General features: G+C 39.0%; 1 protein-coding gene across 1 annotated transcript in view; it reads left to right on the top strand.

The window, feature by feature from the left end:
* The window catches only part of CTPS2 (CTP synthase 2), an 83,470-nt gene that overhangs the window by 5,093 nt on the left and 63,453 nt on the right, over positions 1–14,924 (top strand). The window contains exons 3-9 of the mRNA XM_050910637.1: positions 679–849; positions 1,134–1,234; positions 3,086–3,202; positions 4,599–4,682; positions 9,292–9,372; positions 13,284–13,435; positions 13,689–13,821. Of these exons, the coding sequence (XP_050766594.1) occupies positions 679–849; positions 1,134–1,234; positions 3,086–3,202; positions 4,599–4,682; positions 9,292–9,372; positions 13,284–13,435; positions 13,689–13,821 (839 nt within the window). The remainder of the gene's footprint in view (positions 1–678; positions 850–1,133; positions 1,235–3,085; positions 3,203–4,598; positions 4,683–9,291; positions 9,373–13,283; positions 13,436–13,688; positions 13,822–14,924) is intronic.

Here is a 14,924-nt window from a genome sequence, read left to right as displayed (position 1 = left end):
TCAGAATTTAGAGACTCTTTAGAGGTCTAAGGAAAGTCTGAACCTGAAGGATATTTTCATTAGATTTTTAAGGGTCAGAAATAACCCTTGCTGTGGACATAGTGAACCAAATATACAAGACAAAACAACTGAATAAGAAACAGTGATCATGTTTGAAGAAGCATTTATTTTCATTGTAAATTTACTCCTGATCCAAGCCTTAATCATTACAATAGATCCAAACAACAAGAATTTATAGTGAAACACTTTGAACATGCGTAATAGTGCTTATAAAAGCACAGTTTTTGGCTCCCACGTGTAAATTAATGTTTTATTTGTTGCTGATTATTGATTCCTGGAGATTGTTTTCTTCCGATCAAGGATTGTAGCATGCTGTTGAAATACTGGTTAAATATTTTTAAGTCACTTAAATATTTTGGCAATATAACTTAAATTTATTTGCAAAACTATATGTGACTGAGGGATAGACATTTGATGTAAAAGTAAAGACTCTGCTATTAAGTCGCACAGAATGACAATGCAGATTGAGTTGCAGCAAGTGCTTTATTGTATGTTGTTGTGATATGTCATTTTAAAAAACACTTCTTCAATTTTAAGATAAGTTTGTGGTATTCCTTCTGTGTATTTAATAATTTCTGATTATTTTATTGCTTTTCTGTCTGTTTTCACTTTTTGCAGGAGAAGTTTTTGTATTGAATGATGGTGGAGAAGTTGACTTAGATTTGGGAAATTATGAGAGATTTTTGGACATCAATCTCTATAAAGATAACAACATCACCACTGGAAAGATATATCAGCATGTCATTAATAAAGAAAGACATGGTGATTACCTGGGAAAAACGGTTCAAGGTGATATTTTTAATTCTGTGGGATACTAGTCCATTCAGTCTTCACAAAAGAGTGATCAGCTAGAACAACTGCTCCTTGCTGCATCACCTTATTCCTTTTTCCTTCCCAAGAGATATGGGCGTATTCCTGTAATGTTGGGCTTTTGGATTCAAGGAAAGGAGGAATAGAAAAAGGAGCTAGTAGTTTCCTTTTGACTCACTGCTCATTTTCCCCCTTTTGTGTGCAAAAACTGGTATATGGGCCTAAAGTAAGATATGCTTGCCACCTTTGGTTTTGTCTTGTAGTTGTTCCACACATCACTGATGCAGTTCAGGAATGGGTAATGAATCAGGCAAAAGTTCCGGTGGATGATGACAGAAAAGAGCCACAAATTTGTGTAATTGAGGCAAGTATGGAACCTTTTAGGATATACATCTGCAGTGAACACAAAGAACTAGCTTGTTTTCTCTTTGCTACTTACTGTAAAAAGGTCAGACTGAAGTTTTATGGAGAGCAGCGATGCAAAGACATGTTTTATAATCTTTGGTTTGTTCTGAGAATGATAGGCATGGTCTTATCCCTACAGCTTCTGTTTACTTGACTAAATCCTGTCTAGAATACTGCTGAAACTGAGCTGCTTAAGAGTTTATTAATTTATAAAATTAAAGCAGCCAGTTACTGTAATGTGAAGTATCTGTTCCAAGATACAGACATTTGACTGAAGCTTTGTACTGTTAACAGTATTGAGAAAACTTGTTTAATACCTGAAATGTCCTATGGTCTGTAGGAGAGCCTATAACATTCTAGCTTTCCATATGACTTCAAATGTCCATCTTGTTACTCATGGTCATCTTTAAAGGAATATATTTAAGCACTGTATAAGTTAGTTTCCCACTTTCTGGTGTTACTTTTAAGATCTTTGGAGGCAACTTTGTTAATCACTTAACCTGCTGATGTTCTGCACAATGGAAACAATGAGTTTTGCCTATCCTTAGTAGGGCATTGAGACAACTGGAGGAAAGGCAGTCAGTAATTGTTAATATTACTATTACAGTGGAAAATACAGAAAAAGATTATACCTGAGAATTTGACAGAAGGATGTTATAAATTTAATGCCAGAAGTGACCACTGTAATCAATAGTGTGCTAAACTTTGTGCCCCAGGCCACAGAATTGCTCAGTGTTTCTTACGCAGAAGAATCTGCCTTGATTAAAATATACTTATTGGTATAGCTATAGATCTTTTTTATGATGTGCACAGTAAGAGTCAAACATTTCATTTAAAACAAATGTAAAAACAGTAAATACAGAAGTTGCGCAAGAACATTAATAAGTGATGGGCTTGTCAGTCCTTTAACTTCAAGCTTAATTTTCTGTTTCCTCCATGTAAAGTGTGGTTTTTTTGTTATAGCTCCAGCCTCATAAAAATATTTTTCTTCAGGACTTTAGGGATAATTGTAATGTTTTTCCATGGCAAAATCCTGAAGGAGTTAGACTGAATACGTGTGTCACATACAAATGTTGTCGGAAGTTTTTCTGGTACTGGGTGAACACAAATATGCAATTCTATCAAAAGCCACTTGGTGGCACAGAAAGGTCATTCTGAAATACAACTACTTGATAAGACTTATGTGCTGAACACCGCTTTATTCATTGCTTAGTCTACTACAGCTCTTTGTGTCTGTGAAAGACATCTAATTTCTGTTTTTATAAGTAAGTTTTATCATGGACTTAGTCTTGGGTTTTGGTTTGGTAATAAATATTTAAAGTCTTTTATAATGTCAAATATTATTTCATGTTGTCCATATGGCATTTATTGATGTTGGAAAGCTGTGATAATATTGCTAAATATCTGTATCTTGTTGGTCACAACTGTTCATTAATCTGACAGACAGGAAAATAAAGTTTTTCTGACAAAAACCTTCACATCAGCTTAACTATTGATTACTTGTTCACCACTTCGAAGGCAGTGTGAAAGCATGTATTATTCAGCAGCACCACACATCTTCCCATGGGAAGCTTATGTGTTTGGTGTAAAGTGAATATAACAAAACTGGAAAATTGTTTTATGTTTTCCACAGGAAACAAAATGTGCAGAATGGATGAAGGTTCTTTGCAGAGTATGCCTGCAAATTTCAATTGTCAGGTTTTTTTAAGATAAAAATTTCAGAAAACTTGTTGAGTATGTAAGAGGTAGACTTTTTTTCCTTCTGGTTTTGCTTTCTGCTGCTCTGACGTATCCAAGCTTTCTTTTTCAGCTGGGTGGAACCATTGGAGATATTGAAGGAATGCCATTTGTTGAAGCATTTAGACAGTTTCAGTTCAAAGCAAAAAGAGAGAACTTCTGTAATATCCATGTTAGTCTAGTACCACAGGTAAGTTATTAAAATTAATAAAATAGATTTTACTCTGTATTGGGCTTTATATTTGTTTACTTCTCCCATTAACCATTTCATGCTGGAGGGTTTTAGAGACAGAGATATGAAACCGAGCCACACTGGGGTAAATAAAGGCCTTGATAATTACTTTATTGATGTAAGAATCTGTTTTAATGTTCTAAGTTACCAAAAAACCCCTTTATCAACGCTAATTTACCTAGAAGGCTAAATATAGTTGTGCTTTGCACTGGAAGGTGCTGGCACATTATGAACCCAGTAAGAAAGGCACTCAGACTCTCTAAGGTATCGTTTAAAATTCTATTTGTTGGAGCTAATACTATAAGGAGAGAATGGTATAAATGACCTTACATCCCTTTAGGTGGTGGGAACACCAGGTGGTGTAGCATTGAATGGCCCTGATGTGCAGCATGCTGGGCAGACCACATCCATAGAAGAGGTTCTCCCCTTTCGGTCATTTGAGCTAATAGATAATTTTCTTACAAGGAAACAACTGTATCATTTTTACTGTCAAACAAAGGATGTTCTCAGGAGAACTTCTTGCCGCATCCCTAAAGGCAAGGCCATGCAGGTGATGCAATTGCAGATGCTGAGTGGGAGCTGCCTGCAGGCTCCTCTGTTACAGCGAGCTGGCTGAGTTTGTCGTGCGGCCAAGGGATTTGTGCAGTGCAGGCCTGGGCTTCCTCAGGTGAACTCTGATGTGGATCACTAACTCCTCGATGTACAATGGTCTTCCAGTCAAGACCACTATAACTTTTTGTACAGGACCAAAAGTATTTTTCCATTCTAACTCTTAATTTTACTTCAGAAATAGGTTTTCTTATTATTTCAAGAAGTAAGTATTCACTGGGGAGATTTTGGTAAGGAAAGGTTGGTAATGATGATATGATTGCACCTTGTACAGATAAAGAGAATTATTAGCCACTGCAGCTATAGCTTAGAGGATTGATCAGCAATTGTTAGGATTGATTCTGTGTATTTGAGAACAGAATTATTTACTACATCTAATTATTTCCAAGGACGGTCACTGAAGGCTTTGTGCTATGTTGGACATTCTCCATTTATTAGCAAAATCCAACTTTTGGAATATTCTTCTTCTTCTACCTGAGTCAGTTATATTGAAACTTTTTCTCTGAAAGAAAAAAACCACAATAAACCTGACCTGAATTAGGGCCATGTGGTTTCTTCATGGAATATTTTATATAAGTAATAACAGTGGTGCCAATTCTGTTTCTGGCATATTGTGGCTCTGTTTGGATATGTTTACATCCTGCAAGTATTATTACTTGCAATGACTTTTCTCTTTTAACCTGTAACTGCTCTGTTAGTAGATTTTTTTTTTTGCTATTTGAGCTTTCAAAATATGTCTTTCCAGCCTAACGCCACTGGTGAACAGAAGACAAAACCAACACAGAACAGTGTTCGAGCACTGAGGGGTCTAGGCTTGTCTCCAGATTTGGTGAGTCAATAAATACAGGTTTTTATTTATAGGTCATCTAGAAGTGTCCTTCATAGCCTGTGTTCAAAGAATAAGCCTTAGTCTCCCATGAGAGACAAGAATTTTAGAAGAAATGCAAAATATATGCTGCACTGCTTCACTAAAGCCACAGGAAATCAAACTACTCAAATTCACTCTAAGTTAACTTAATTCAGCTAACTCCTTGCAATATCTTAGGACTGTACCTATGTTCTTCTTCTAAAGGAATCTTTGCAGAAAAATCATTCTGCACTGCTAAAAGTAATCTAAAGTAAGACCTAGAATGCTTCTGGCTTCTAACATTCTCTCACAAATTTCCTTTTATGCATGATTAAGAAGAAGCAATCCTACCTTTGAAGTACAGCCTTCAAAAATATTCCTGTTTGGAAATAAAAAACGTGGGTGAATCTTCAAAGTAAGGTTCCTCAATTTCTTTCATGGAATCATAGAATGGTTTGGGTTGGAAGGGACCTTTAAAGGTCATCTAGTCCAACCCCCCTGCAATGAGCACGGACATCTTCAACTAGACCAGGTTGCTCAGAGCTCCGTCCAACCTGACCTTGAATGTTTCCAGGGATGGGGCATCTACCACTTCTCTGGGCAACCGGTTCCAGTGTTTCACCACCCTCATCGTAAAAAATTTCCTCCTTATATCTAGTCTGAATCTACCCTCTTTTAGTTTAAAACCATTACCCCTTGTCCTATCACAACAGGCCCTACTAAAAAGTTTGTCCCCATCTTTCTTATAAGCCCCCTTTAAGTACTGAAAGACTGCAATCAGGTATCCCTGGAGCCTTCTCTTCTCCAGGCTGAACAACCCCAACTCTCTCAGCCTTTCTTCATAGCAGAGGTGTTCCATCCCTCTGATCATTTTTGTGGCCCTCCTCTGGACTGGCTCCAACAGGTCCATGTCTTTCCTGTGCTAAGGACCCCAGAGCTAGACACAGTACTCCAGGTGGGGTCTCACCGGAGTGGAGTAGAGGGGCAGAACCACCTCCCTCGACCTGCTGGCCACACTTCTTTTGATGCAGCCCAGGATACGGTTGTCTTTCTGGGCTGCGAGTGCACGTTGCTGGCTCATGTCCAGCTTTTCATCCACCAGTACCTCCAAGTCCTTCTGTGCAGGGCTGCTCTCAATCCCTTCTTGCACCATGTACTGTAGTGAACCTAAAGCCAGCATGTTTCAGCTCATGCCAGTTGCCAAATGATGACAAATGCTCAACTCCTTCCATTCTTTCTCCCCAGTGCTCTAGTAATGAGTATGTGCTTATTCCTTGGATGCAGTGTTTGCCTCCCTGGCACTTTTCCTTGGGAGTAGAGAGGAGACATAAGTAGATTGCAGCTCCCTGTGATACCTGTCTGCCGTTGATGTTAATCTGTTTGGTCACGTTGATAGCAGTGAAGCCAAGGCAGCACAGCTTCAAATGCCAGTACAACCCAAGTTCAAACTTACGCTCGTATCTTCCTGAGCTGCAGCTGGTGCAGCTGAAGACACACTCTGTTTCTAGGTCTGCTCCAGGAACAGAAAAGGACAATTTTGCTCTTTCGTGTGAGGCTGCTTGTTAAGTCAAAAAATATTTTCCTTACTTGATTCTTGAAGTTGTTGAGCACTTTCCGTTCCATAAAGGCCCCTGGGAGAAAAAGCTTCCTAGCCCTTCTCAGAAATGAAAGAGTAGTGAGAATAGTCACTGCTTCTGTATAATATTTTTATTCTCAAAAAGGAAAAATGATTCTTAAAAGGATAGTCACACAACTACATTTTTTTATTGTGCTTCTTTCTGGTTTTGTTTTTTTTTTTTTGAACTCTTGCATTTTACATTTATCAAAAAGCATGTTAAGAACTACAAAACCAATGGCTTTATAAATAGGATATGTGAAGGATGTGTTAGGTAGCTTCAAATCGTTGGGACCTGGTAACTGTAATCAGCTTGTGGAGGGAAAGACTTTTATTAACACAATGCTGCTCTATATTCCAAGCTTCAGGGCCTAAATTTCAAAATCCCTCTTGAGGTGCTAATTGCATATGGAAAGTTGCATGTGATTTTTGAACGCCTTTAAGATAATTGCCAGAGCCTGGCTTTCCCCCCCCCCAGATTAATTTTTAAAAGCCTGTTAAGTGTGTTTGTGTAATAAAAGGAAAACAGACTAATCTAGTCACTTTCTCACATCTTGAGTTCTTGCCTGGGGCAGTTCTGGGACTGCCAGAAGTGCAGTACCTTTTTTTTTTTTTTTTTTTTTTTTTTTAAAAAAAAAACAAACGAAAACAAACCTGCTGCTGTTGACCACTAAAGCATAGAGAGATTACACTCTGAGCATAGCCTCTTGGTGCTGTTATAAAGTTGCTTGGGCACTGCTTCAAGAAAGTCTTTAAATGGTTGCTCTCCTAGGCAGGGGCCCAAGGCCAAGACAGCTGTCGTGGTTTAACCCCAGCCGGCAACTAAGCACCACGCAGCCTCTCGCTCACTCCCCCCCACCCAGTGGGATGGGGGAGAGAATTGAAAAAAACCCAAAAACTCGTGAGTTGAGATAAAGACAGTTTAATAGGACAGAAAGGAAGGAAAATAATGATAATTCTTTTAGTGTTATTATTGTCATTTTATTATTATTAGAATGTACAAAACAAGTGAAGCACAATGCAATTGCTCACCACTCACTGACTGATGCCCAGTTAGTTCCCGAGCAGTGATCTGCCCCTCCTGGCCAAATCCCCCAAGTTTATAATCTGGGCATAATGTCATATGGTATGGAATATCCCTTTGGTCAGTTGGGGTCAGCTGTCCTGACTGTGTCCCCTCCCAGCTTCTTGTGCACTCCCAGCCTCCGCTGGCAGGGCAGTATGAGAAGCTGAAAAGTCCTTGACTTCATATAAACACTGGTTAGCAAGAACTAAAACATCAGTGTGTTATCAACATTATTTTCCTACTAAATCCAAAACACTGCGCTATACCAGCTACTAGGAAGAAAATTAACCCTATCCCAGCTGAAACCAGGACAACAGCATAGGGGGAAGCTCCTAGAACAGCAGTCAGGAGGGCTTCCTTCATAAGCTGTGCTGCCAGGCTGCCTGATCTAAACTTGGCTAGACCTATTCTTAATACCTGCTTAATACTGTCTGGTCCCAGGCTTCCCTGAGGTGGCATGCTGGGCCAGTCTCAGCTGTGTACGTACAGGAGCCTTTCTGTTCTCCATGGGGTGTTCTAAGCGCGTAATGAATATGCTATATCTGCAGATTTAATGGACTCTGTTACAGCATTTTGAAAACTGATTATACGCTTGTCAGTGCTGCCTTATTCAGTTCAATTGTTCCTCATCATCTTTGTATTATGTTTCTTTGAGATGCATCTCCGCCACTGTTATTGTAGTTTCGTATTTTCATGCTGATTCTGATGTTTTTGATTTCTGTGACTGCATTAACTTTAAATTTGTCTCAGCAAGATGGATTATGGATTTCAAAGTGGATTTAATCATGTGCTCATACTATCAAGGTTTATGAATTATATCTTCAAACATTACCCGGTTTTTAAGTGTAAGTTGTGCTTAATTGAATACAATGTACAAATCGTATCATAATTCTTCTTTGATTATTAGAATGTGCACTAATTTTCCCTTATACTTGCCATTGTTTTTCTGTTTCTAGAATTTCTTGCAAGGGTAGGGGAAGTTAATTAGACTTCATCAATATCAGCGTAGCTAAGCTGCAGTCTAGCAAGGTGATCAAAGATCAGCTATAAGTTTCTGAACAAAAAAGGGCTTAATGCATTAAGTAGTTGCATTTGCTAGAAAGGTGGGGAAAATAATGAATTAATCTTTTAACGGGATCATCCTACTTTCTGTTATACTTTCAGGATTCAAAATAACTTAAGTAGTAGACTGAGTAATCAATAGGCACACTGATAGAGCAGTTCTGCATTTTGAGCTAGTTGCCTGAAGTTACATAATGCAAAAACCCCCCTTCCAACAAACACCAAAACACATGCTTCTTTTCTTTATTGGTAAAAATTATCAATATTTTCTAAAATTTCCGAGTTTTACATGTGTCAGCAAAATAATAACAGAATAATTGCACCAGGAAAAAACCCACAAAATTATGAAATATTTTCTCATCTTCAGCCTGCTTCTTTTTATCATGATGTGCAAATTTAGAATTACAAAAAGGTGCTGAAGTACTGAAATACTAGAAAACATGCATGTAAGCTAAGTATTATTGCTCTAAATTTAGCAGATAAGATCACAATATTTCTTTTGATTCATCGTATTATTCATACTTACAGAGCTGCTAGACTTTAGCTAAAGACTATTACAACAGTAGCTACAAGAAAGGAGAACATGAAGAAGCAGTATTACAGAGAATGCCAAAGAAAGATTAATAAAAGTGGGTCAGTATGGGCAGATGACTGATTTACTTCTGCCTTACTAGCAGATATTTGTGAGCTATGATAAATTGTAGAACTCCAAAAGAAGGGAAGAGAAAAAAAGGCACATTTGTTTGTGCTGTGCTTCCAAAGGAGATTAATTTCTCCATGAACAGTATTGAGGATCTTGTATTGGTTTGCCTAGTAAATATTTAAGATTTTTCCTTCTGTTATGACAGATTGTCTGCAGAAGTGCAAAACCTATAGAAATGGCAGTGAAGGAAAAGATTTCCATGTTTTGCCATGTGGAGCCTGAGCAGGTCAGTACTTTAATACTTTATTCCTCATTATTTAAACATGTGGGAAAGCATGCAAATATTTCTGTGCATTTCTGTTTTCAACTTCAGACTGTTTCATTAATATGTAATTGTTTTTACAGTTTTTATCTTGCTGTCATGTACACTATAACACTTAAAATTTAATCTCCCAATATTTTTGATGTCAAACGGTCATTAGCAACTCAAATGCACGTTATGTAAAAAGTTAATAAAAGGAATAGATTTTGAGTGCATGGTTAATTGCTATACCTAGTTGTGAAAACTGTGCAGTTTCAAGCTATGGTTGGTTATTGTCCATAAATCATCTCAAGTGTTTGTAATAATGGATGAACAAAGTGTGGTTGAAGCTAGAGGTTTTGCTTATGTCCAGAGATCATCACAGCCACATGAACACTGTTACTGTGATAATATGTAATAGGCTATCCATGCCCTTTAACATGCTTAGAACATCTACTGTGTAGTTATGTATCCTTTTATAATTCATGTGTGATTTTGGCCTTAATAGTTTGTAATTAATTGCTATTCAAATATTAATTTTGATAAATCAAATGCTCTTTAATATTTTTGCAAATGAGAGCATTTTACTCTTCAATGTAACGGATAATGTTAAAGGGATAATAGATGCCAGCAGTTATACTGTGTTTCAAATACGTATCAGTGTTGACCTCCCTCTCTGCAGGTATGTAAGAAAAAGCTTTTTATAGTAAGATTCCAGATGAGGACATAGAGGACAGTGTGGCCATTACTCCTCCTCCCTGCCCCCACCCCTTCCTTCCCTCTTACTATCTGTGGAAGACAACACCCTTGAGCTAGCTTCTGGAAAATCCTTCAGAAATGCCTTTGTGGTTCCTCTCCAGCCAGAGAGAGACAACTGGAAGTTCAATCAAACAAAACTGGTGTGTGCTTTTCTGGCAGTATCAGGCCATGTGTAAGTATGTACATACTCAGATTCCACCTGCAGTTATTATGCTAGTCTAACTGGACCAAGAGTCCTATGTGTAACTGAACTTCCCTAAGAGCTCCCTGACAGGGAGGGAGCTGTCTTCATGTCACTGTTTTTTTTTTTCCCCAAAGTTCTGCCTTTTAGGGTAGAAGCTCAATAGTCATACCAGTCACAGCTTTCATGAGAAGCTGAGTATATGATCCCAGGCAGAGTGCTGCACTCTTCTTGTGCTGTTCTGGCTAGCTCAAATGTCTATCCATAGCACTGCATTGTGTAATATAGGTGTGTCCCTGGTGGTTAGACCCAGTGGACTGAACTGGGATGCTGCTAGGTGCCATACTGCATTGCAGCCTTATTTTTTATTTCTTTTTTCCTTTTCATAACTGTATTCATCAGAATTCTGCAGCGCCATTCTTAAGTCCCCTGTGTGTCTTAAAATAACGAACCACTTCTGGATTTCAAAAGATACTGGCGACATGTCTATATATTCCTTAGAATGATCCTGATCCTTGTGAACTGAAGGATTAGATGCATCATCAGTCTTCTTCCTGGAGCTATGTGCAATGCCAGTGGAGAAGAAGCTACAGTCTATTTTGTGTCTAGAACGGTGGTTTACAGTCTCAAGGGGATCAACCTTTTCAGTCCACATTTCCCATTTATTTGCTGTCACAGAATCACAGAATAGTTGAGGTTGGAAGGGAGGCCATCTGGTCCAACCCCCCTGCTCAAGCAGGGCCACCTAGAGCCAGTTGCCCAGGACCATTATTGAGGCAGCTTTTGAATATCTCCAAGGATGGAGACTCCACAACTTCCCTGGGCAACCTGTGCCAGGGCTCAGTCACCCTCACAATGAAAAAGTGTTTCCTGATGTTCAGAGGGAACCTCCTGTGTTTCAGTTTGTGTTCATTGCCTCTTGTCCTGTCACTGCGCGCTGCTGAAGAGAGCCTGGCACCATCTTCTTTGCACTCTTCTCTCAGGTATTTCTATACATTGATGAGATTTTCCACCCCCACCCCCGAGCCTTCTCTTCTCCAGGCTGAACAATCCCAGCTCTCTCAGCCTTTTCTCACAGGAGAGATGTTCCAGTCCCTTAATCACCTTCATGGCCCTTTGTGGGCCGTGGACTCTTTCCAGTATGTCCATGTTTCTTTTGTACTGCGGAGCCCAGAACTGGACCCAGTACTCCAGGTGTGGCCTCACCAGTGCTGTGTAGAGGGGAAGGATCACCTCCCTCGACCTGCCGGCAACACTCCTCCTAATGCAGTCGAGGATACTGTTGGTTGGCTCATGTTCAACTTGGTGTCCACCAGAACACCCAGGTCTTTTTCTACCAAGCTGCTTTCCAGCTGGGCGGCCTCCAGCATGTACTGGTGCCTGGGGTTGTTCCTCCCCAGGTGCAGGACTTTGCAATTCTCCTTGTTGAACTTCATGAGGTTCCTGTCAGCTGCCAGCCTCTTGGCAGGATGGCAGCATGACCCTCTGGTGTATCAGCCACTCCTGCCACTTTGGTGTCATCTGAAAACTTGCTGAAGGTATGCTCTGCCCCATTATCCAGGTCCATTAATGAAGATGTTAAACAGGAATTGACTCAGTACTGACCCCAGGGGTACTCTGCTAGTTACTGGCTTTCAACTAGACTTCGTGCTGCTAATCATCACCCTCTGGTCCTGGCCATTCTGCCAGTTTTCCTCACTGTCTGCTCATCCTGCCCATACATGAACAGGTTAAAGTATTAAAAAGGAGACAGTGTTACAAGCCTTCCTGAAGTCCAGGTAGACAATATCCACTACTCTCCTCTCATCTGCTAGGCCAGTCACTTCATCATAGAAGTTTATGAAGTTGGTCAAGTATGACCTCCCCTTGGTGAATCCATGCTGAGTACTCCTGATGATTTTCTTTTCTTTTGTGTGCCTGGAAATGGTTTCCAGGACTGTCATAACTAGTCCATGAAGACCACATGCTGTTTTGTGCACAGACTTCCTCTAAGTGGATTTTTTTTTTTTTTTAAATTTGCTTTTATCAAGTGAGTCCTCCCTCCTCACTTCAAGGTATGTACCACCAAAACAAAAGCAGTGTCTGCAGCTTGTTTCAGGATTATAATAGTCTCCATAGTCAGCACGGCTGTAACCTAGAGCAGCTAGTGATTCTTTCTTAATGTTATATCCTTAGGATGGTAGCTGCCAAGTTTGGAAGAACAGTTGGATAAGCCTTATTCCTACTGTAGGAGGGCTGTGGTTACCCTATTCTTTTTGTTGTTGAATGAGCGCATAGAGAGGCATGGGGCAGCACGCGTGAGTACATACTTATGTGATGAACAGAAGTAACTCAAGGATAACTAAGCGAGTGTCCTTTACTTCTTATGTGTATCAGGGAAGAGAACACTTGTGCTCAGGATTCTGAACTCTGTGGTCTCGTGTAAGCCAAGTGCAGTGAACTTAACTGCCAGCAGCTTGGACGCAGTTTATAAATGTGTTCTTAACTAAATGGTCATTGAATGGACTATACTCATTAATTAATTACATAACCTAATTCACTAACAAAATTCTTTTAGGAGACTTTATCGCAACCTAATTGAGTCTGTTTTGTTAGGTTCCATTTGTGTTCTTTCTTTCCCAGTTAATATTCTTGAAGTTTGTGACAGAGAAAGAAGTATTAGCAAGCATGACTGCTTGTGGGGCCAGATGGATGCGTTGATAGGCTTGACAAGCTATTTTTGTATGATAGTGTGATGAAGTGAAACACACTTTTACCTTTTGGGTAACTTTTTCCATGTAGATTTAGTAGAACCTTAAATATTAGCTGTGCTGCCCTGCTCATTCAAAAGAAAAGTATTTGAATGTTAGAACGTATTCTAAGAATACAAAACGCATATATTATACAAAAAGTAGAATGTATGTTTCCTATGAAAATTTTTTACTTAAGTCTTTTATGTTATGCTTTTTTTTGTTAGGTGATATTTATCCATGATGTGTCTTCCACTTATCGAGTACCAATCCTGTTGGAGGAGCAAGGCATCATTAAGTATTTTAAACAGAGGTTAAATTTACCTATTGATGACCAGCCAAGTGATCTTCTAATGAAATGGAAGAAAATGGCTGACAGGTATTGTAACTCCTGCTGCTTTTTCTAAAAGTGTTTTAATTGAAGTTACGTTTCTAGTTGCTGTGAAGTCACCAAACTGGACTGGGGTCAGTAGCATGCTGCTGATGAACACCTGTGAATGGTCTGGGTTTAAAAACATTGTCAGTTTTGAGATTTTAGAAGAAGTTTTGTGAAATTAAAGAAAAAGCAAACACTGTTAAAATGTTTTCTTTGTGAAAATTGGTGTAATAACCAAAAAACTTGTTTTTGTCAGATACGAGAGGTTGCTGAAGGTGTGTTCCATAGCTCTCGTTGGCAAGTACACAAAACTAAGTGATTGCTATGCATCTGTTTTCAAGGCTCTGGAACACTCTGCGCTGGCAATTAATCACAAACTGGATTTAATGGTGAGGATATTTCTGGATTTTGCTTTCAGGAATACTTTGAATATACTCTACTAGTTCCCATCATGTGAGGCAGTTTTAATTGATGTGGAAATTAGAAAATGAATCATGCAGATAAATACAGACTGGCCAAGCATCTCATTTTTTTTTAAAGAAGTGTTTACAGATTTAATTATTTTATTTGGTACTAAACTTATCTGAAAGGAACGCTACAATTACCCAAAACTGGGTCTGATGAAAAAAGCAGACTTTACCTGCAAATTTGTATTTACTATCAAAGGTAGGTTTCACTTGTTCTCATGAGACTGCTTGCATGTTAATGAGGTTAGCTTAAAGACAGGAGAAAATAGGTAAATTGGAAAGCAGTTTAGTTTCTTTTCAAAATCCGGTGCCAGAAGCTGTTGCTCTTCAGTTAATATTCTGAGAGCCGTCCATTTTATCTTCAGCAGGATTCTAATGATATCAGAATTGACCCATAAAATTAGTTTCTCCAAGATAGTAGTTCCTCGAATAAAGGACTATTTAGGGATCTAATTTGTCTCATTTTAATGAGAATAGAAAGTTGAACTACATGGAGAAAAACTGTTGTCAGCTTTCTCACTGGCGGAGCTATCATTTTCCATTGCTGAGTTTTGTTGCTAGGGATGGCAAGTCTGGGGCAGAGAGTGTGGAAGTGTGTGTTGTTATCCCTTAATGGGTACAGAGGAGATTTTAGCAACTTGCAGTAGCAAAACAGTAATAAATGGTTGCAAAGTATCAGCAACGACGTGCTGCTTTAGAGTGATTCATTAAATGATATAAAATAAACTGATCAAAGTGGGCAGTTGCAGACTGTATTGCACTCAGTAGGTTTTGGTCTCTGCCTGTCTCTGATCGAAGCAAGTTCATGTGTTTATGCACTTCGGTAACTGCTGAAAATTGCTGAACCCTGTGACCTTTGATTATTCCCTTTTTCATGATATAAAAAATAGAAGATATTAGAGTGAAAGTTTCAGTGTGTCAAAAGCTGTGCATGGGTTGCTTAGATAATGCTTGTGCAAGGAACGCAGGCTGTTTCCACTCAGCTTTAGAAAGTTTCTCACTGGAACTAACCACTTCTTGACGAG

The sequence above is a fragment of the Gymnogyps californianus genome, chromosome 1 (assembly GCF_018139145.2).
Source record: "Gymnogyps californianus isolate 813 chromosome 1, ASM1813914v2, whole genome shotgun sequence".
Lineage (NCBI taxonomy): Eukaryota > Metazoa > Chordata > Aves > Accipitriformes > Cathartidae > Gymnogyps > Gymnogyps californianus.
Note: the sequence above shows the minus strand (reverse complement) of the source record. Positions and strands in the feature narration are given on the sequence as shown.